At 38.2% G+C, this 21,429-nt stretch overlaps 1 protein-coding gene across 12 annotated transcripts in view; it reads right to left on the reverse strand.

The window, feature by feature from the left end:
• DTNB (dystrobrevin beta) overlaps nucleotides 1-21,429 on the reverse strand; it is a 398,765-nt gene that overhangs the window by 40,843 nt on the left and 336,493 nt on the right. For 7 of the 12 annotated variants that reach the window (XM_056813141.1, XM_056813139.1, XM_016424700.2 and 4 more), the window contains one exon: nucleotides 18,816-18,836. The exons of the other annotated variants lie outside the window; for them this stretch is intronic. In XM_056813141.1, the coding sequence (XP_056669119.1) occupies nucleotides 18,816-18,836 (21 nt within the window). The remainder of the gene's footprint in view (nucleotides 1-18,815; nucleotides 18,837-21,429) is intronic. 12 annotated transcript variants of the gene reach the window in all.

Here is a 21,429-nt window from a genome sequence, read left to right on the forward strand (position 1 = left end):
AGTGACAGCCATCATGAGGCTTGCCTCCAACACACATATATCTACTCTTCACCCACAATCAATCCACACTTCCCCATTCCATCCCCAACTATAGCTGTGCAAATTTCTAACTTTCCCTCATCTATACTCCTGTTGGTCAAGGAACTTATATCCAAACCCCAACCTTAGTACCCAGACTAGTGTCTGCACAGATGCCACTTGGAAAGCTTCCTTCTCTTCAGCATATCCATCCCCTTTCCCTGAGTTCAGCTTATGGATATAGCCGTCACCACTCCAAGGACTGGCAGAGGCCAATAACATCTTCATCCCCTTTCCCCCTTTCTTTTAGGCCATGCAGAATGAGTCATGGGATGAACAGGGATGAACGGTTTGTAATTTACATTTCAGATCTCATTGCATTATCTTTCCCTAATCCTTTTTTGAATGTTCCTGTTTCTGTCCAGGCCATCAGGCCATCTTCTAGTCGCCAAGGTTTACAAACTTAAGGCCAGCTTCAACTCACTTTTACTCATCCCACATATTCTAGTAGATGACAATCCTAGTCATTTCTTTTTCCACAATGTCTCTCACATCCACCCCCTTCTATATTATAATAGCCCCTTAATTGATCTTCTTGACTCACGTCTCTCCATTTCAGTCATTTGTGCATACAGCTACCAAAATGACTTTGCTAAAGTGAAAGTCTAACTCTCCTATTTAATAAAATTTAGTGGCTCTCTATTACCTTAAGATAAAACACAAACTCCTCTGCTTGGCATTGGAAGTTATGATAATAATAACCCAAATTACTTCTCTGATCTTATATATTACCCCTCTTTTCATACTCTATGGTCCAACTAAACTGGATCTTTTTCTGTTCTTCACACTCATGCAAAAAATGCCACAAAAATATCACTCTTCAAACATGAGTAGGAAATCTAAAATGACGCCATCCATTAAAAAGTCATACAAAGAAAGAAGAATAAATTTATATTGAAAACTTTTGAGTGAGTTGAAATCAGATACAATTTGGTTTTGATTTTTGCTTTTACACTGGGGATAGTGAATATATATATATATATATATACAGAGAAACATGACTCCTGCAGAAAAGCAATGCTCAGACTCGACTTACATTGTATATCTTTCATTTTTAAAAGTGCCTTAAAAAGGAGAAACTTGTTTATTTCATCTTTATTTCAACCTTTAAAAATTTCAATTCTTGGATAGATCTGGAAAGGCATACAATATTTATCAGTACACTTATATATGTATAAAATGAATAAATATACAGATTGTAGGAGTGCCTACTCAAGGTTTTTCTTATTAGAGGCAATGCAAACAAAGAAATGTGGAAATTATTGCCTTAGGGTGCTGTTTCCAACTTGATGTGGTAAGACATGGCCCCTTTATGCCTTGCAACCCATGAGAACTATATGCTGCTGCCAACCCTGAGAGGCTAGATGTCTCCACATGGATGTCTTTAGGCATTTCAAATACAACATATCCAATACAGAGTTACTTGCAATATTTTACCCCAAAACTATGCCTTCTCCAAACTTTCCTATCTCTTGATGACACCACCATCTTGGCAGTAATAGAATCATAAAAGCACAGAATTACAGATTTTGAGGGTTGGAATGGTCCTCAGTAGCCTAGTTGAATCCATTTAGTTCATTTAGTTCAACCCGTACACAAAAGGAATTCCCAACGTAGCATACTCCAATTGTTAGAAAATTTTGTTAGAAAAATTTTCCTATCAGGCTTAAATTTGCCTGTGCAACTTCTATCTTATGTTACTCTTGGATCTATCCTCTGGAGCAAAAATGAGAATAAATCTAATCCTTTCTGTATATGATGGCTCTTTATATTCTTGAAAAACACTAGCATAGGGAGCAGCTAAGTGGCTCAGTGGATTGAGAGGTAGGACCAGAGATGGGAGGTCTAGGTTCAGATCTAGCCTCAGATTCTTCTTCAACACAAAATATCGATTTTATCATATAACCCATGAATCTTCTCTTCTCCAAGACAAACATGCCAGGTTCCTTCAACTGACATGGATTCTATTCTAGGACTTTCATCATCCCAGCCTCTGAACATTCCTTACCTTTTCTTTTTAAAAACCATTACCTTCTGTCTTAGAATCAATACTATGTTTTGGTTCCAATGCAGATGAGTGATTAAGGCTAGGCAATGGGGTTTAAGTGACTTGCCCAGGGTCACACAGCTAGGAAGTCTTCAAGGCCAGATTTGAACCCAGGACCTCCCAGGACCTCTAGGCCTGGATCTCAATCCACTGAACCATCTAGCTGCCCCCTACCTCTTTACCTCTTCAATATATATTTTTAAATTATGTGCCTATAAATGAACAATATATTCAAGATGAGATCTGATGAGGGTAGGTAGTGAAGGATTATCACTCCCCTATTCCTAGAAGCCATGGCTCTCTTAACACAGCCCAAAAGTACATTACATTTTTTAGGTGCCACATGACACTGTTGACTAAAACTGAGCTTTCAGATAATTAGAACACTTATGTTTTCAGAACTGTTATCTAATTACTCACCCCCTCTTCTCCCTCTCCATCATCTCTCTAATCTTTTACTAATGAAGAACTTGCCTGGTTTCCAGTTTCTTTGCCAAGGGCTTCAAACACCAGTTGACTCTGGAACTATTATTAGACTTCCAATACATAACTGGGTTACAAAATTTCAACTGGGCCTTCGCAGCAGCAAGGCAATTACTTTATAAGTGATTCATTATCCCACTCATCATTGCAGCTATTCTGAACTTTCCCCCCTCAAGTATCCCAAACATCCCTTTGTCCTGCTGTCTCAGTGCAGGATCTTGCCTCCTATTTCAGGAACAAAATTAAGGTTATCTGCAAAAAGTCCTGTCTTCTCTCATTCTCATTTCATATTACTCAGATGTCTTCACCCATTATCTTCTCCTTCATCTCTGTTTCACACGAATAGGTGGCCTTTCTCTTTGCCAAAGCAAACCCTTCTGTGTATCCTTGATTGGATCCCCTTCTGTTTTCTCAGGTAGATTGCTCCACTCTCTCACTAATCTTCAATGCCTGCTTATCTGTTAATACATTGTTTAAGACTGTGTTTGTGCTGGCTGTCCTCCATGCTCTTCCTTCTCATCTCTGTCTCCAGGATTCCTTCAAAACTCAGCAGAAATCCCACCTTCTGCAAGAGGCCTTTCCTGGTACTTCCACTCTGAGATTACCTCTACATTACTTTCCCTCTGAGATTTGCACTTTACAAATCTTTTATCACTAAAGTTGCTTACATTTTGTTTCCTTCCTTAGAATGTCAGCTTCTTGAGGGCAGAAGACTGGGTTTTTGCCTTTCATTTATCTCTTTTCCTTAGTATAATGTTGTTGTTGCCTATCAGTCCTTGGCACAGTTCCTGGTGATGGGGCTGGGCAGTGTTGGAGTCTGAGTTAAATGGTGCTTTGAGATCCTAGCTTTTTACTAGTTTTCAGATATTGCCAATTGGAAGCTTAGATTTCAGCCTTGTGCTTTCCTTCCAGCTGATAAGGAAGGGGTTGCCTGACATTCTAAGCCTGAAAGGGGGAGTGGGCAGGGCATTCCAGCTATTGTGAAGGTGGACAGATGATGTTAGGATTTCCTTCCAGCTGATAAGAGGTTGAAAGGCCCAGAACACTCCACCACTGCACAACTCCATCATTGGCACATTTAAGGAACTTAAAAAATACTAGTTGACTGATAGAACAAAGAAATGAAATTAATCTGGCATGATGACTTACTTTCGATAAAGACACCATGATGCCTCCTTGCAATTGCAACTATGGTTTGAAGATTCTGTTCTTTCCCCACCTTTTTTGAAAATCAGTACATTTGTCCTTCTTTGAATTTGTAGCATCTCTCCTGTCTTCCATGTCGTCAAATCTCACTCATAGGGGCTAAGCAATCACATCAGCCAGTTCTTTCTGTATGCGAGGATATAATTCATCTAGGCCAAGTTACTTGAATCTGTCAAGTACAAGATGTTCTCTTTATTAACTCATTATTTATCTTGGGTATTGACTCCTTGTTAGTTATTTTTTGTACTGTTATTTCTAGTGCAAAGATCACTCTCTTTGGCAGAGAAAACAGAAGTAAAACAAGAATTAGGCAGCTTTGCTTTCTTTCTGTTGTCAATTATCATTGTCCCATCAATCCCAAAGGTCTTGCCCTTTCTTTGGTGCTTCTCACTCAGTGATAGGAAAACAAACAAATGAAAAAAAAAAAAGAAAACCCTAAACCTTTCTTATGATTTTATCTTCTCTTCCTAGCCCTGGTTCATTCTGATCTTTAGCACTCCTGATAATTTTATAGAATTTGACCATGCTCTTACATTCATTCTCTGTTTTTTGATCTGGCTTCCATCTTCTATACACTTCTTAAAACATAAATTGGTTGGTTACTTCTTTGTGGATCTACATTTACCTCTTCAGACAAGTCCTCTTTTTCTTCCACAATGGAATTATTTCCCTTTGTCTTTTGAATTTCATTCTTGAGCTTCTCTTGACTCTCCTGAGCTGACCTCCCCGTCTATTAGATTTTACCTAAATTTTCTCTGAAAGCTTGGAAATCTGCTTTCCCCCAAATTTAGGGTATGTGAAAGATTGATTAGGCCCTTATTTTATCTTTCTCTTCAACAGAAATTATATGAAAGAATGATCTCTGTTTCTTGGAGTTCCCATAATTTCAATCCAGCAAATAGTTCCTCTCTTTTGGTAAGAATCAGATCCAGAATGGAATTTATCCTTATCATTAGGGTGAATCAAGAAGTTATTAGCTGCTCTGCTTTTGGTGAGAGACAGAGCTCCAGAAGATAGATATTTAGATAATTTAAATTCTCCATCATTAATAAATCATGCCTCAGTGCCAGGCCTGTGATTTGTTTCCTAATCCTCATCTATTTTCTCTCTGTCCACATGGTTTATATTGTATTATAATGATAAAATCACTTCTATTTCTACCACCATTCTTTTTACAATTTACTTTTACCTTTTTTTACTTTTACCAAATTACTCCTATTATACTGAGTTATGTCCTTGAAGCTTTGGCCTCACTAAAGGATATGGCAAGCTTCCATTGTCTTGTTCCTATCCATACCTGCTACCATGTTTCCTTTCTCTTTGGTTCCTAGATACTCTCACTTAATTACTTATACCTTCTTAGTATAAAACTCTCCCCACCCTCATTATCTAACTTATTTCTTTTGAATAAGGTATACCAATTTAGAGTCATGGTCTAGACATACATTTCATCCCAGCAAATGACAGTGATAAATTACAAGGTCAAATTTTCCACCTTGCATAACTGTCTCTACTTTCTCCTATTTCAATCATGTAGTTTTGCAATCTTTGATGTCTTCTTTGCTCTCCTCCCATCATATTCTTATTCAGTCAGGTGCTAAAACTTATCTCTTCTTCTTTTACAACATATCTTGCCTTTCTTTCTACTCACAGTTTCTATCTTTTTCTTGTACTCTCTACATTTTGTCTATTTTATTTGCCCAACTAATTAAGATAACTTCCTAATTTGTCTCCCTGCTTCAAGTTTATCACTTTCCTAATCCATTTTCTGCATAGTTATCAAAGGGATATGCTTCTCCTCTAGCTCTTACCCTAATGCCTGAGCTACTGCATCACAGAGAGGCAACTTATTAGCCCCCTAGGTCCTTTTGGGAATAGAACCCATTATTCTTGAATTTTTAGTCTTTTCAATTATAGCATGTCCATGATCATCATGAGCCAAGACTGACAACTGAGATATTCTGACCTCAGACAAAACTAGACTTAAAAAAACAAACAAAAACAAAACCCTTTTTTCCTTCCATCTTAGAATTAATATTTTGTACTGGTTCCAAGGCAGATGATCAGAAAGGACTAGTCAATGGAAGTTAAGTGACTTGCCCAGGGTCACACAGGTAGTGTCTGAGACCAGATTTGAACCCAGTACCCCCCATCTCTGGGCCTAGCTCTCAATCCATGAGCCACTTACCTGCTCCCAAAATCAGGGTTTTCATGAAAAGGTAGCAGAGATCCTGGGGATCATCTAGTTCTATCTCCAAAATTTTGTAGAAGGGGAAACAGACCCAGAAAGAAGAGAATTGTAAAAGGCTACAGAAGTGATAAATGGGTAACCAGGATTTGAATGTAAAGCAAGACGTTTTCTGCCACAAACCTATCTCTTGGTTCAGGAAAAAGGAATCTTACAAGATTCATTGTGGAGAAGGGAAGAATACTGCATTTCTTTCACTTTTCTCTAACACCTGGAATTTCTATGAGTCCTAATTCCTATAATCTAGGCAATCCACTATCATGGTAAAACTGAGTTTCTAGGCACTTTTGGGATTTTTGTAATCCAAGAAATCCACAGGGCTGAAATCCAGATCATGAGTCTTCAATCTCTGACCTGACAGGGAAGCTATGACCTGGGCCTGAGCTTCAGATATAAAACTTGATCATATCTAGATACCTTCAGACCCTTCCAGGATGGACTTTGGCACACATACAGTCAAATTCCCTTACCTACTTTCCACTTTTTCTTCTAGAAATGGTAATCAAATCAATTTGACAATTCTTAGAAAGGAAGAATCAACCAAATGCCCAATAACTCCATTCACTAGCCCAGTGATTTCTGGTCCAAAACAATCTTCCTCCATTGGTGCCATGTCCTTTGAGCTTACTATCTTTCCTTATTAGGATGTAAATTCCTTAAGGATAGGGATTTCATTGCTTTTTGTATTTGTATCCATAGTAGCTGGCACAGTACCTGGCATATTCCAAGTACTTAATACTTTTAAATTTAAAATGGTTCTTGTCTACTTCTTCAGACTTATCCACATTTCTCCCTCAGGTGAACTAGCCTACTTGCTTGTCTTGCATATAGAACATTCTATCTCTTTTTTGGAACTTTTGAAAACATACTTCTCTCAGGTTTGTTCTCCCTCCTCACCTCTGCCTACTAGCATCTCTAGTTTTCTTCAAAACAGGTCAGATATCACCACGCTGACAAAGTGATCTCACAAATTGTTTGTTCTCTTTCCCTCTTGAAATTACTTTATGCTAATTTGTACAAACTTTGTTGTATGGAAGAGAGGTAATGGTCAAAGACGTTACAAGTTCTGATATACTTTAGAGATATTGGTCACTAAGAGAGGAATAGGAGACAAATTACACTACTTAAAAAATGTTTTTAATCACCTACATCACTTCCAGAGCAACTAAGAACCTTTAAGGGGGATCTGGAATTGAAATTTCCCTCTTCCTCCAAACTTTAAGAGCCTTTATATCTGTCTCAGGGTAGTTTTAGGCCCAAGTGTGTGGCCTAGATTCATACCCAGAACCACTCCCTTTCCTCTCTACCTTAGGCTTGGAGTGGTTCCACAAAGGGGCCAAAAAGCAGTTGCCAGGCAACAAATGACTTATAGTTGGAGTTGGATTTGTATACAGCAGTTATGAGTTGGCATGAAACCATGGTAAAGGCAGCACTGGAGAAGCAGCTAAGGTCATTCTCTCCCTGGACTGCCTCTAATCTTTAAGTCACCCTTCTGCACCTTTTAACACTGGGGTATCTAACACAACAGCCCTAATGGGAATAGACTTACCAGCTGATGACAACTTCTGGCCTGGCTTTCATTAGCAGTGAATTGCAGTGAATTTAAGAGACTTAAAAACACAACTAAAATATCATCATTCCCTATCTTTTCTAACCTGCACCTAGCAGATGCCTATGACCAGTTTTAACCTATTTAGATAAGGAAGTTTCTTGGTTAAGCCCTAGGCTGGGCAACTCTCTGCCTTACAATGAATTTCTGGTCTTGAATAGTATCACAATCCTAGAACTCATCTTGAAAAGAATCTATATATTAATGGAAGAGGAGCCACAAAGTTCTAGGTTTAAATCCTGTCTCAGATCTCTACTCGCTGTGTGCCTCCGGTATCTTGTTGCAGCTTGGGAATTCTTATAAACCCAATAGTTTAGTAGAAGGAAACCTGGAGTACACAAGACAGTGGAGGAAGCTAGCTTTCCTGAGGAGGAGACACTTATAATATGAAGGGCAGTGAGGAAGGATGGTAGAAACAGGTCTGCAAGATGGAGTTGAGCAACTGGCTGGGGCCCTGGATGGAATGGAGAATCCCAAACCTGTGAAGTCTAGTGAGTTTTTATACATTTCTTTTCTGGGTCAAGCAAGACCAGGCAATGGGGAAGGAAAGAAGGAGTCCTGACCTGTGGACTGGTGCTGACTCATGTGTGCTAGCACTGGTGGGAAGGGGGAAGGGAAAATTCTAGGGTATTTAGTATCTAGTTAATACTCAAACTCCCCTGAAGGAATAAGGCTTTGGGTCATTACTGTTTGTCTCATTTGGACAGGGCACCTCTGGGATTTTGAGTTTCCCTGAAGTATTCTTTATTTAGTAGGATGGGGGTGGGGTACTGGAACCATTTCACCTATCCAAGCCACTTATCTGAGCCTCAGTTTCCTCCTTTGTAACCTGGGATTAATAATTGCATCTCTCTCATAGAGGGCTGTTATGATGATCATTATGATTTAATGTATTCAGGGCACTTTGCAAACCTTAAAGAGCAATATAAACGTAAGCCATTAGAACCACAGATCTAACTCAAGAGTTGGAATCAATGTCATGAATTGAGGGAACTATGGAAGCTCCCAGGAGAAAGAGGGTCACATATTTAATTCTAAGCCAAGGCAGAGCTGAGAAAAGGGGCTGACTGGGGAAGTAATGCCAAGCAGAGTGTGCCAAGGAATCTTTCCCTCTTGCCAGAATGGTCTTTGGCTTAGGATCACAGAGATAAGCTGGAGAAAGGCATGGTGGAAACAGCTGATGATGTTTCTTAGAATACTTATATCAGTATAGGGAAGAAAAGTGAGAGACAGGAGGCTGGCATGAGTGTTGCCTGAAGAGGGCTGCCTGAAAAGGAGCCCAATCTTTATTAAATTTATTGGCAAGGAAGTTAAGGCAGAGAATTTCAAAGGAACAAAGGAAGAAGCCAGTAAACTAGATCTTGGGGAAACTTTATAACTGAAAAATGAGCTTCCTGTAAAAAAACTGAAGGGCAGAGCCTAGCATCATACAATTATAGAATTTTGGAATTAAAAGAGATCTTAGAAATTATGTAGTTCAAATCTCTCCTCCCTCCTTTATAGATATGGATATTGAAGCCCAAGAAAGGTAAATAAATTGCCTAGATCAAAGTACTGAAGTAAAAATAAGGTTTAGTCAGTGGGTCAATGATGAGAGGTGATTCATTCAGACAACTGATTGTCTTAGTTAAGACAATTCATTGATGGATGTAGGTAAAGTAAAAGAGATACAATAAAAGGGGTTTGAGCTGGACAAAGGGTAAATCTCCTATTTATTCAGATCTTGTTGGGAAAGGATCTAAGATAAAGCTGCCTTCCTTTGTTTCTGATTTGTTGGTTTATTTTTTTTATGTTCTGGAATGATTTTCATTTCTCATTTCTACTTGATGAAGTTTCTTATATTATAGGAATTGTATACTGATGAGAAGAAATTTGAAAGGGTTTCCATATTTCTTGATTTTCTGTACTTTCTTTTATGTTGGAACATCCAAAAGTGACCTACATATTAAAGTATACTTGAACCTAGAGACCAAAGCTAGAGTTTGAGGCCTTAGCTATATAATGCAAAACAACTGCAGTATGCCCAACTATACCAAGTCAAGGTCAGCCTTGGTAAATTGTAGAGAAACTGCCTGAAAAGTTTTTCTGAAGAGACAGGGTCATGGGACCAGTATCCAAGATGTGAAGGGGAAATCATGTCACTGAAGAAGTAGTTCTACTCAGTGGTCTGTACCTACTTACTTCCTTTCCTCATGACCCACTCTCTCTAGAATCTTCTATAATTGGTTTATGCTCCCACTTTCTCTACTAAAACTGTTCTCTCATTCACTTCTGACATCTCTCTCTTGTTTTAAAAATCAAATGCAATCTTCTCTTATAATTTTCTTTTTGGACTCTACTGACCCTGTCTGGTTTCTTTGTTATTACATTGGCTGTTTTTTTTTACCTTAGGGGAGACTGTTTCATCCTCCAATTCTCTAACTTTGAGTTTTCCCTAAGGGTTAGCTCTCAGACCTCAGATGTCTTTTCATACCCTCTCAACAATATAGAAGAAGTAGGCACACTTGGAAAGCTCATCTATTCTCATAGCTTCAACTATGTCCTATATCCTAGAGTATAAGATTCATATCCTAGCTTCTGTCCCCTTATCAAAGCCTCAGTTCTATCTATATACCTTTAACAAACTGGAACATAGCCAGAAAAGGGCAGCCAGAATGAAGAGTTTAGAAACTCTTTTCTAGACAGAAAAAGACAGACTTAGGAGGGATGGGATAGCTACTATGTACCAGGTTCTGTGCTAAGCATTGTACAAATTATCTATGACACTCACAACAATCCCAGAAGGCAAGTGCTTTTCTTATCCTCATTTTACAGTTGAGAAAGCTGAGACAGATGAGGTTAAATGGTTTGCCTAGGGTCACACAGCTAGTAAGTGTCTTAGGCTGGATTTGAATACAGATCTTCCTGTCTCCAGAACCAGAGGTCTATCCAATGTACCATCTCACTTCCTGAGGAAGAACAATTCAGCTAAAGAAGGAACTTTTTGAGAAAGATATGGTATTAGAATAATTATTAATACTATATTATTAGCATTTTAGACTTGCAAAGTACTTTATACACATTATCTCATTCAGTCTTTACAACCAATCAGAGGGATTGGTGCTATTATACAAATTTTGCAAATGAGGAAACTGAGACTTGATTTCCCCATTGTCACACAGCTATTAAGTGTCTGAGGAAGGAATCAAACCTAGGTCTCTGACTCTAAGAGGCCAGTGCTTCTTCCATTATACCATTTATACAAACTTGAGGAAGTTTAGGATCGCAAGTTTGAAGACAATGGAAGAAATCTATATAATGGAAAAGGGACTGTATCATTGGTGACTGAGTTTTGCAAAAGTGTGATTTTTCCAGTGTTGGTTGAGATATACTTGGATCTTTGTATACTATATGGAGAACATGAGGGAGGTCCTCATGCTTGGCACACTCACCATTATTGATCTGTCTGGTCTTTGTAAGCTTGACTAGCCTCTTTGAGCCACTAGATCAGATTGTCCTGGATCCTACACTGCTTCAAATAAGAATTGTAGGGGTTGGTGAAGGGTTTTGCATAATGGAACACTTGGTGTAGAAGGGCTTTTACTGGGGCTAAAGCATGAAAACAATTGTTATAGGCATATAAGGGCTCAGGAAGGGGAGTCAATTCTCTAGAAAACACTTTAGGAGAGCATCTAAAGAAGCTTTTGACTATAGGTCTGTCCTCTCTGTCAGGAAGTCAGCTCAGAGATGAAATGAAGGGAGATGATAATCCAACTCCTAAAAGAGCCAATCAGTGACTCTCTCCAAGAATCCCATTATACATGACAATTTGGGAATTTCCCCCTTACTGTTAGTGTAAACTGTTCACTGCATTTTAAAAGTGTTTTGGAGTTTTTAAAAATATAAGAAGGGATTCTAGGAGAGTCACAGCTATTAAGAACTAGAACCAGGATTTAAGCCCAGGCAAGCACTTGAGGAATGATTTATCCATATGAGGACCCAGGAGAGTGTGTGGGGACCAGGAAAGGTGTAAAATATTCAGGTCTCAGGAGTCTGTTACCCCTAAACATGTTGGGTGTGGTCTAGTCAGGAAGAAGAAAAATACAGAAATATCTTCTGGTTAGGCAACCGTGAAGTTGTTGAATGAATGTCTAAACACATTATTGACAGAGTCTTAAAAAAGGAATCAAGACATGGCACAACCTAAAAGCTATCACTTCATATTAGAAAGGCCCATGTCTAATCCAGAATATAGTTTTTTTCCTTGTCTCTTTTACATCTTCCAACTGGAATGCAGGGCCCTCATATATCCAGTTTCAGTATAATTTAGTGTGAAAAGCCTTGCTCTTGAAGCCCTTGGTATAACTCCACTTAACAACATTTACTATCTGGCCTAGGTTGTCACATGTTCTCTGAACCTTGGTTTATCTATAAAATGGAGATAGCATTACCTGCACTACTTGTACCTTGCAGAGCTTTGTAAACTTAAAAAAATTGCATAATGTTTATTATTTTGATTATAAGTCAGTGGTCCCTTTATAGGCACCTCAAAAAAAATCACTGGCATGAGGAAGTGCAGAAACTTATTTTTAATTATATATTACATGAGTGCTCCACTTTTTTTTAAACCCTTATCTTCCATATTAGAATCAATACTAAGTATTGGTTCCAAGGCAGAAGAGTGGGGAGTTGGGGAGGGAGGGAGAGAGGGAGAGGGAGAGGGAAGGAGGAAGGGAGGGGGAGAGAGAGAGGGAGAGAGAGCGAGAGCAGACCCAGATCCTAAACCTCTCTTTAGGAGTTTAATACTGTAATTAGGGAAATAAAACCACAAACGACAATAAAAGACAATGAACAACTGTTCTTAAGGAGCTACTGGAACTATGTTTATAAAATTCCATTATTTCTTTGTTTGCAAAATCAGAGGCATGGTTCCCTTGCAAAATCTCCAACATTTTTCTAATGATGGCCCCCCTTGGCTCTCATAAGTGAGTCTTTTGCTTTATCTTGTTGGGAACCAGGACTTCATGTCATTTCATAGGGTCTCTTCACCCTGGTCTTACTGTGTGACCATCTGCATACCCACTAGAAACTTGGACTAGATATAATAGGTCATCCCACCCCCCCCATCCACCTCCAGGAATCAGGCTTCCATGACTCTTCTTACAGTCTCCTTGACACATCCCTGGTATCCTCTCCCTCTACCTCACCCTTTTCCAGTACCCCTTTATGTAATGTATTCTATTGTAAAAAGGAATTCTTTATTCCTTTTCTCCAATTTAATGGGGGCCTGGAGGTTCTCTTACCATAGAGATGTGTAGGGATTAACCAGTCCACAGTGAAAGGAAGTAGAAACCAAAGAGATAGGAAATGAGGTAGAAAAAGGATAAAGGAGGCCAGGGTCAATTGGTCAGGGGGTCAGTTGCTGACAGTTAGGTGCTGGCAGTTGTGGGGAAGTTGGCTGCTGGGAGTGTGTTGGGTTGGTGGTTGATGTTTAGTTGCTGGAATATAAAAGGAGTTTTGGCTTTAGCCTTTAGAGGGCTTTTGGGGTTTTGGCTTTTGGTTTGGGCTGTTAGATTTTTTCTTTCTTGAATTTTTTCGGAGGTGGCTAGTCTTCATTGATAGACCTAATTGGGGTTGGATTAAATACTGATTGGGTTGGTTTTGACTGGGTGGATTGGGTTGGAACTTTGTGGAGTGATTGTTATTAAGGGTAGTTACAGGCAGTTATAGGCAATTTAGATAGTAATTATAGGCAGTTATAGGGTAGCTAGTTAGATATTTGGTAATTTCTTTCTCTACCTCTTTCCTATATTTCTCTCCTTTACTATATTCATTTTCCTATATTCTTTTCCTATATTTTAATTCAACTAAATTGTTAATTGTTAAAAGCTGCTAGAAGTTTTCTTTTCTCTGACTTAAAGAGATAATATTAATTTACAACTTTACTATATTCCCATTAAAACTTAAGTTATTAAAAGCTGCTCTTTTATTTTTGTTAAACCCCTATTTTAACCTTTACACTCCTATTAGCATGTAAGTTTTGCTTGGTTTTGCATATGCTGTGCTTATGCAGTGATATACATTTTTGTTGTTCTTCAGTTGTTTTCAGTCATGTCAAGCTCTGTGATCCAATTTGGGGTCATTTGGAATGGTTTGTTATTTCTTTATCCTTCTTACTTTACAGGTGAGGAAATTGAGGCAAACAGAATTAAGAAATTTGCTCAGGGTAACAAAGCTATTAGTGTCTGAGACCAGATTTGACTCAGAAAGATGAGGCTTCCTGACTCCAGGGCTGACCCTCTATCTATTAAGCCACCTAGCTATAAGGTCTTCAAACATGTTTTTTATCTATCTACAATCACACATGTTAGCTTGAACTTCCTGTGCTTAGCAAGCAGAATAAAATGGCACAAAGCTAATAATGACAGCTCTAGGATCAGAGGTTACTTAAAGTATCATCTATTCTTTTAGTGGCCCACTTGCTTATTCTCTCTCATTTCCTAAACTATGGACTTTGCCCAACTCTTTCCTCCTTTAGCTTTCTTGGACTTGACCTTTTGCCTGAAATGCAGAAATGCCTCCTTATCCATCTAGCTCTGTCTGCTCTTCTGGCACCTGATTCAGTTTGTTTGACTCCTGGTATCTGCCAGACTCCGTGTTCTGACTTCTTCCCCTGTCCAGTCCAGCTAATACAAAATGGAGGTCAGTCATTTACAGGAGGCTTCCCAGAAATAACTCATTTTACACTGATTTGGAGATAACTTCCTGATAGATTATGTTGCCAGGAAGCAACCACCCTAAAATGTAATGAAAGATAAGTTTTGTTATGAGAATTTTTAATGGCAAAATCATCTGGTGTTTAGTAAAGAATGTTAAAAAAGTAAAGCTGGAACCTCTCTTGGAACCTCCAAACTTGCATCTCCAAATACCTTTCATATACCACAGATTAGATGGTCAGCAAATACCTTAAATTCAACATATCTAAACAACTCATTAACTTTTCTCACACATGCTCCCCCTTCCAAAATTTCCTATCAAGGGCAACACCATCTTTCCAGTCAACTAAGCACATAACCTTGGGGATATCACTATCTCCTCATTAACTCTCATATCCCATATTTGATCTGTTGTCAAGACAAGATAATTTCATCTTTGTAACATCTCTCCAATATGCTCCCTCTTCTCCTCTGATACTGCCACTACTCTGGTATAGGCCCTGATCTCCTCATGCATGGACTATTGCAATATTCTGCTGGGGGCTGGGGTCTGCCTCCCTCACATCTCTCCCCATACCAAAACATGCTCTATTCAGTCATTGTAATAATTTTCATAAAGTACAAGTCTGGCTAGGTCACCTTCCTACTCAACAAATTCTAGTGGCTCCTTTATCACCTCCAAAATCAAATATAAAACCCACTGTTTGGCATGCAAAGTCCTTCATAACCTCCCCTCCTGTCTTCATAGTCTTCTTACACCTTGCATTCCTCACCCATTTCTTTTTGATCGAGTGACACTGCCTTCCTTATTATTTCCCATTCCATTTCTTGCCTTCTAAACCTGGGATGCTCTTCCTCCTCATTTCAACCTCTGGGGCTTCCCTAGATTTTAAGTCTCAGTTAAAATCTCACTTTCTACAGGAAGCTTTCCCTAATTCCTCTTAATTCTAGTTTTTTTAATCTGTTGCTTATTCTGTATTTATCCTATATATAACTTGTTTGTACATATTTGTTTGCATGTTGTCCTCCCATTAGACTGTGTCTTTTGCCTTTCATCAGATCCCTAGCACTTAGCACAGTAATGCTTATTTACTGACTATGTCATTGAGCAATGGACAGGAGAGAAGGTAATCTGGTTTGAAATGATGAATACCAGTTCTTCAGCTAAAAATATCCCTAATACAGCAATATTGTAAGCCATATACAAATATCTTTTTGGCAACACCCCATTTCATGAAGCAAATTTTATCCTCCATAATTTAGTTTCCAAGTGAGTGTATGCACCTGAACAGATGACTTGGAACTAGTTTTCTAGCTAGGTATATCCTCCATTGCAAAATAATAAAATACCACTATGACTTCTTTGTTGCTTATGATTTTGGTTAATATGAGTTAATTCCAAGCTTCTATATGAACTGATTAACTTTAGTTCCTGGATTTTCTGGACCTGAAAATTAGGTCCCAAGGGGGTGGTGCCCCCATCAAGGTCCAATGATATATCAAAGCTCTGACAAAGAACTGGTTTTACCCTTAATCCATATAGAGGAGAAAATTAAAATTAAAGAATTACTCATTGAAGCAGACATACCATCTAAAACATTAGAAACAAGTTGACAAGACAGATGAAAAAACCAGAAAACATATGGCTTCCATAATACTTTATATCTATATCTATTTATATTTAAACTCTTATTTTCAGTACATTGGTTCCAAGGCAGAAGAACAGTAAGGGCTAGGCAATGGGGGTTAAGTGGCTTGCTCAGGATCACACAATTACTGTCTGAGGCCAGATTTGAACCTAGGACGCCCCATCTCTAGGTCTGGTTCTCAATCAACTAAGTACCTACTAGCCTCTTCCATAATACTTTGAAATCTGTGGTAGTTATGATTCAGCATCCTCTAATATTTCTGATTGGTCTATTGCATAAATGCTATTATCTTATTCTCTTCAATTCAATTAAAAGGGTCACGATCATGCTTCCATTGCAGGAAGTGACCAAGAAGAAGAACTATTAATCATAGCAATACTACCAAAGTGTCTACTATAGAAGCCAGAGCTCATATTCTGGGATTTATTTTTGGATAACCATATACTTTTAAAAGTCCTTGGTGTTGTTTCATACTTCCTGAGGTTGGTCTTTCCCAGCATTTTAAAGATAGATGAAACTTAGGGGCTCGTACTTGAGCCTTGCTGATTGCTTTATGTCATCTCAGAACCATATACCCTACACAATGGTCAGAAGGCTCCCTTAATTACATTTAATTCAGCTTCTGTTCTTCAAAGTGCTACTTATATCTGTAGAACAACAATCATTTTCCTAATGCCACAGAAGAAGCAGCTGAGAGAAAAACCTAAATATAAGCATGTATTGGAGAGAACTCTAATTTTCTGATTCTTTGATATAATGAATAAGCTCAATTCTTTGGGACAGGGAGAGTTCTCTAGAAATGGTAATAACTGACTCCTGATTGGTGAGTGCCCCACAAAGCCACCTATATCCTGGCCTTCTTCAGCCAGGTTTCACTTTACCATCCAGCTACTTTGTTGTCACATAGATAACCTGTCTCTTCTCTCCACCACCTGATTTCCAGTTCTGAAACCATAACCAAGTCAATCCTCCCATTACTCCTAGAAAAGTGGGTATCAATTGACTCCCTTATGGCTTTACTTATGTAACTTTCCAAATCAAAATATGTCCCTCTTCTGTCAGGTATACATACTGTCCTTTTTTTTAGAATATAAGCTCCCTGAGAACAGACTATTTTTGCTTTTGCATGTTTATTTCTAGCACTTAACACAGATCTTGGGACATAGTGAATATTTAATAGATGACTTTTAATTAATTCAATTATTCCACTTAGAGTAGTTTTTATCAGTCTGGATATAGCTATACTTGGCCTGAAATAAAAAGATATAACAGTGTGTTTGTTGTTTTCTAATTCTAGGACCACAAAGTCAGTAGCTAATGAACGGAATATAAAATTATTTAGTTTCTTGCCCATTATAGATTGTCTCTAGGCTGGTGGAGAAAACGATGTAGTAGAGGAGGGCAATCTCTTGGATATGTATCATTCCCATTTGTTCTACAGAAAAATTTCTTAAGATAAATGTTCTGTTAAAGTCAACAAACATGATATATGCAGCTCTGAGAAAGTTTCCATGTTAAGACACAGGTTTTAGTGTCCTATTGGCAGGGAAAGTCTTACCTTTTGAGCCAATGCTCTTGGGGTCAAAGTAAGATGTAAGGGATTTAAAGCACATCATGCAATGGATTAAAGGAAGGGAGAGCTTGAGTATTTGACACTTGCAAAACAGCTGGGAGATAAAGATTGCAGATGGTATCTCTCCCTTTGGTCCACTTGTTCAGTTTAATTCTCTAGCAACCTTTCTCTTTGACATTTTCTCTCTTCTTATTCTTTTATTCTCTATCCTCTCCCAATTCTCACCCTTACTTGCTTCTTTCACTTTTTTCCTCCTCGACTAAGTCTTTTTTTCAATCCCTCTTTCTTTCTTATAACCTTACCTGGCCAGAATACAGAACTGAAGCCTATTTTTTAAAAGCCACTTATCTTTATTGAATAGTTTTATGTTCCCAATTCTAAATCTAAAAAGTGAAGGAACTGAGTGATTTTATTTTCTTTTTTCCCCTCAGAAAATCAAGCTGCTTTTTACTTGTGTATGGCTTCAACTGTTTTTCTGTGGAGTCAGTGCCCCTCAAGGAATCAAAGGTCCCTTCTTTACCCCTAAAAAGCAAAACAACTCCCTCTGGAGTGAATCTTAAGTATAACACTAGTTGGAGGATTCTTAACAGGAAACTGGTTTAACAGCAGATTAAAAATTAGCTTTCATTAGGCAGCAAATTCTACTAGTGAAACTGGGTCAGTCAAAGAAATCTGATCAATTTTGTGGAGTGACACAGGCAAATCCAAGGTTATGCAAAGTAATCATTTATATATACATACTTGTCCTTAGAAAAAGTGTTCAGATTTAAGATTACCCCCCTCCCTCTATCAAACCCTTAAAAACTTTTTCAAGCAGATATAAAGTCACTCTAGAGGCAAAGGACCTGAGTATGTCTCATACAGTTATTTGGTGACCATAAGCTCAATCTAAAACCCAGATGATCATGCATAATTAAACACACATACACATACAAGACAAATGTGGATTTGTGAACATAAACAGAACAAGCTCAGGTTTCTAATAAGAACATGCTCTACTGGGGGAGGGCTGGAAAGCTTTAACTTAGAACTGTGAAAAGCTCCGGGAGATTTTTTAGGCCACATCATAAGAACTTTGGAGAGAAACTAAGTCCTTTATGTAAATCCAATTTTACCCAATTGAGTTATGAATTAGGAGCAGGAATGGGGTATGCCAACTGGAAGGGAGATGGATGATCATGCAAAAAGAGCAAGCATCACATGTAGCTTGCATTGACATCCACTTACTGCCTGCTTTTGTTCTTCTTCCTATAGGTGTTGGCCATGGAAAAAAGAGGCAGAGGAAGAAAAGGAATAATTAATAGCAACTCTAAAAGGTAGCCTGTCCATATAAACATTCAGTAGAAGAGACTGGAGGAATGAGCCATGTCAGAAAATAAAAGCTCTCCAAGAGCAATAGGAAGTAATGCAAACACTAGTTTTTCCTGCTTTACCAAATGAATCAATAACCATACCTTGAAGGGACTATAGAGAACATTACTTCAAATACTTTGATTAAATACTTCGATGTCATAAGGTTGGTTACTGGCAAAAACCAAGACTGGAACCTAGGTCTCTTCTTCACAACACAGTAATTTTGACATAAATATCTAAGTATTATTGCTGTTCAGTTCAATCTCACAAAATCCACCCAGAATCCCTTCTGTCTCAATATAGGAAGCAATATACTTACCAGCTAAGAGGTTATACTTAGAATTTCTTTGTTAGCAATTAGTTTTTAGGATCAATAAACACAGGATGACAGTAACAGGTAACCTAAACATAGCAAGGATAGTAACACCTTCTTTGTAAAGTACAAATAATTACTTATAATTGTCTGCAAACACCTGAAAACATATTTGTCACTTTTAATTAGGATGCTTTGTTAAATACCTAGAAGCAATAGTATTGCTAAGGTGGTTGCTTATACAGCCTTTTTCAATGAAATAGGTACATAGTTTACTGTTGGTTTATGTTGGCTGGAATATAATCTGTATCTCCAATTCTCATGACATCATGCCCATTCTTACCTCTTTTTCTTTGAATGTCTCTGACGGAGTGATGGCAATCCAGAATTAATCCTTCCATTTGATCTTAATACCTTCTATCTTCTCTATCTGATTACCTCCACAATTATTTCTTTAAATTTAAATCTCTACCTACTGGCTCATACCCTGCTGCTTACAAACATATTATGGTTTCTTTTACCCCTAAAAAAACACCCACTTAACCTTTCAGTCCTCTATCTTTCCTCCCTTTCACACCAAACCCCAAGAAAAAGTAGACATGCTTGTTGCCTTCGCTTCCTCATCTTGATCTCATGTGCAACTACTTGAAAAATGTCTTCTGACTTCATCACACAATTGAAACTACTCTCTCTAAAGTTACCAATGACCTCAATTGTCAAATGTGATGGCTTGACAATCATATCTGTGGGTTTTTTTCAAGATCCAAGGATGTAGTTCTTCTGGGACAGATGATCTGACTTAATCAGAGGTAACTCAGTACTCTCTTTTCATCTCCTCACTCATTTTTAGGTATGTTTCTTATAAGTCCTTTTTGTTTTGCTATTTCTGTTGAAAAAGTCCCTGTCCTTTATAGGAAAAACAGAAATAAAATCAGAATTGAACAGACTCACCTTCTCTCAAATAGTTATCTTCATACTCATTCACCTCAAAAAAATATCTTGTCTTTTCTTTGATTCTCCTTTTTCTCTCAAAAGAAGAAACAAATGCCTTTTTATTGTTCTTTCTTTATTTGGCTCAACTCATTCTGAGCTTTACTGATTTTATAGGACTGTAGCACGTTCTATATTCATTTGCTGGTTATGCTTCCATATTCTGGACATTTAAAAAAATCTAAAGAGTAGCCTCTGTATCCATATTGATCTGTTTAGACAAATCTTATTTTTTCCTCTCAATGAATTGTTTTCCCTTTTGTCTTCAGAATTTCATTCCTGAGTTGCTGTCATACCTCCAGATCTAACTCCCCTTGAAACCTTTTAATCTTTGGAATATTGTCTTTACATTGAACCTTTTTGAAATTTGCTTCCTTAAAGCCTGGGGTACAGGTCAGATTCTTCTTAATTTTCTCTTCTTCCTTGTCACAAACTCTAAGAGGGAGTGGTCACTTTCCCCACAAAGTTCCCATTAATTCTACCCCTAATACCAAGTTTCCCCATTGCTGGTTCCTCCACCTTTTGGAGGATGAAATTATCATTAAGATTGGGAGTAGAGAGGGCAGCTGGGTAGCTCAGTGGATTGAGAGCCAGCCCTAGAGATAGGAGGTCCTAGGTTCAAATCTGGCCTCAGCCACTTCCCAGCTGTGTGACCCTGGGCAAGTCACTTGACCCCCATTGCCTAGCCCTTACCATTCTTCTGCCTTGGAGCCAATACACAGTATTGACTCCAAGACAGAGGGTAAGGGTTTTAATAAGAAAAAAAAAAAAGATTGGGAGTAGAGGGAGAGGTAGATGTAAAAAGACACATAGAGGCAGAGACAAACAGAGAAGAAAAGAGACAGAGACAAAGAGAGAGGGTAAGAGGTAGGGAGAAAGAAAAGAGAGGGAGAGGATGTGTGGGGGGGGAACACTCTAGCAGATAGCTAGATAACTGAAGTTTCATATGATGCTTCTGTGCCAGGCTTGTGAACTTTTCCCCAAACTTCTTATCCAGTTCCTTTTTCAATTCAGGTGACCTGTAGTATGTTCCAGTGACATTATCACCTCTGTTTTTTCCTTCTTTGACCTTTACCCATGTATTCTCTGTTATGCTTCTTCCTTCTGGTTCCTTCATTTCCAGACTTTATACCTTCTTTTTTAAACATTTAATTAAGAATATTTTTCCATGGTTACATGATTCAT

The sequence above is a fragment of the Monodelphis domestica genome, chromosome 1, assembly GCF_027887165.1.
Source record: "Monodelphis domestica isolate mMonDom1 chromosome 1, mMonDom1.pri, whole genome shotgun sequence".
In the NCBI taxonomy this organism is placed as follows: domain Eukaryota; kingdom Metazoa; phylum Chordata; class Mammalia; order Didelphimorphia; family Didelphidae; genus Monodelphis; species Monodelphis domestica.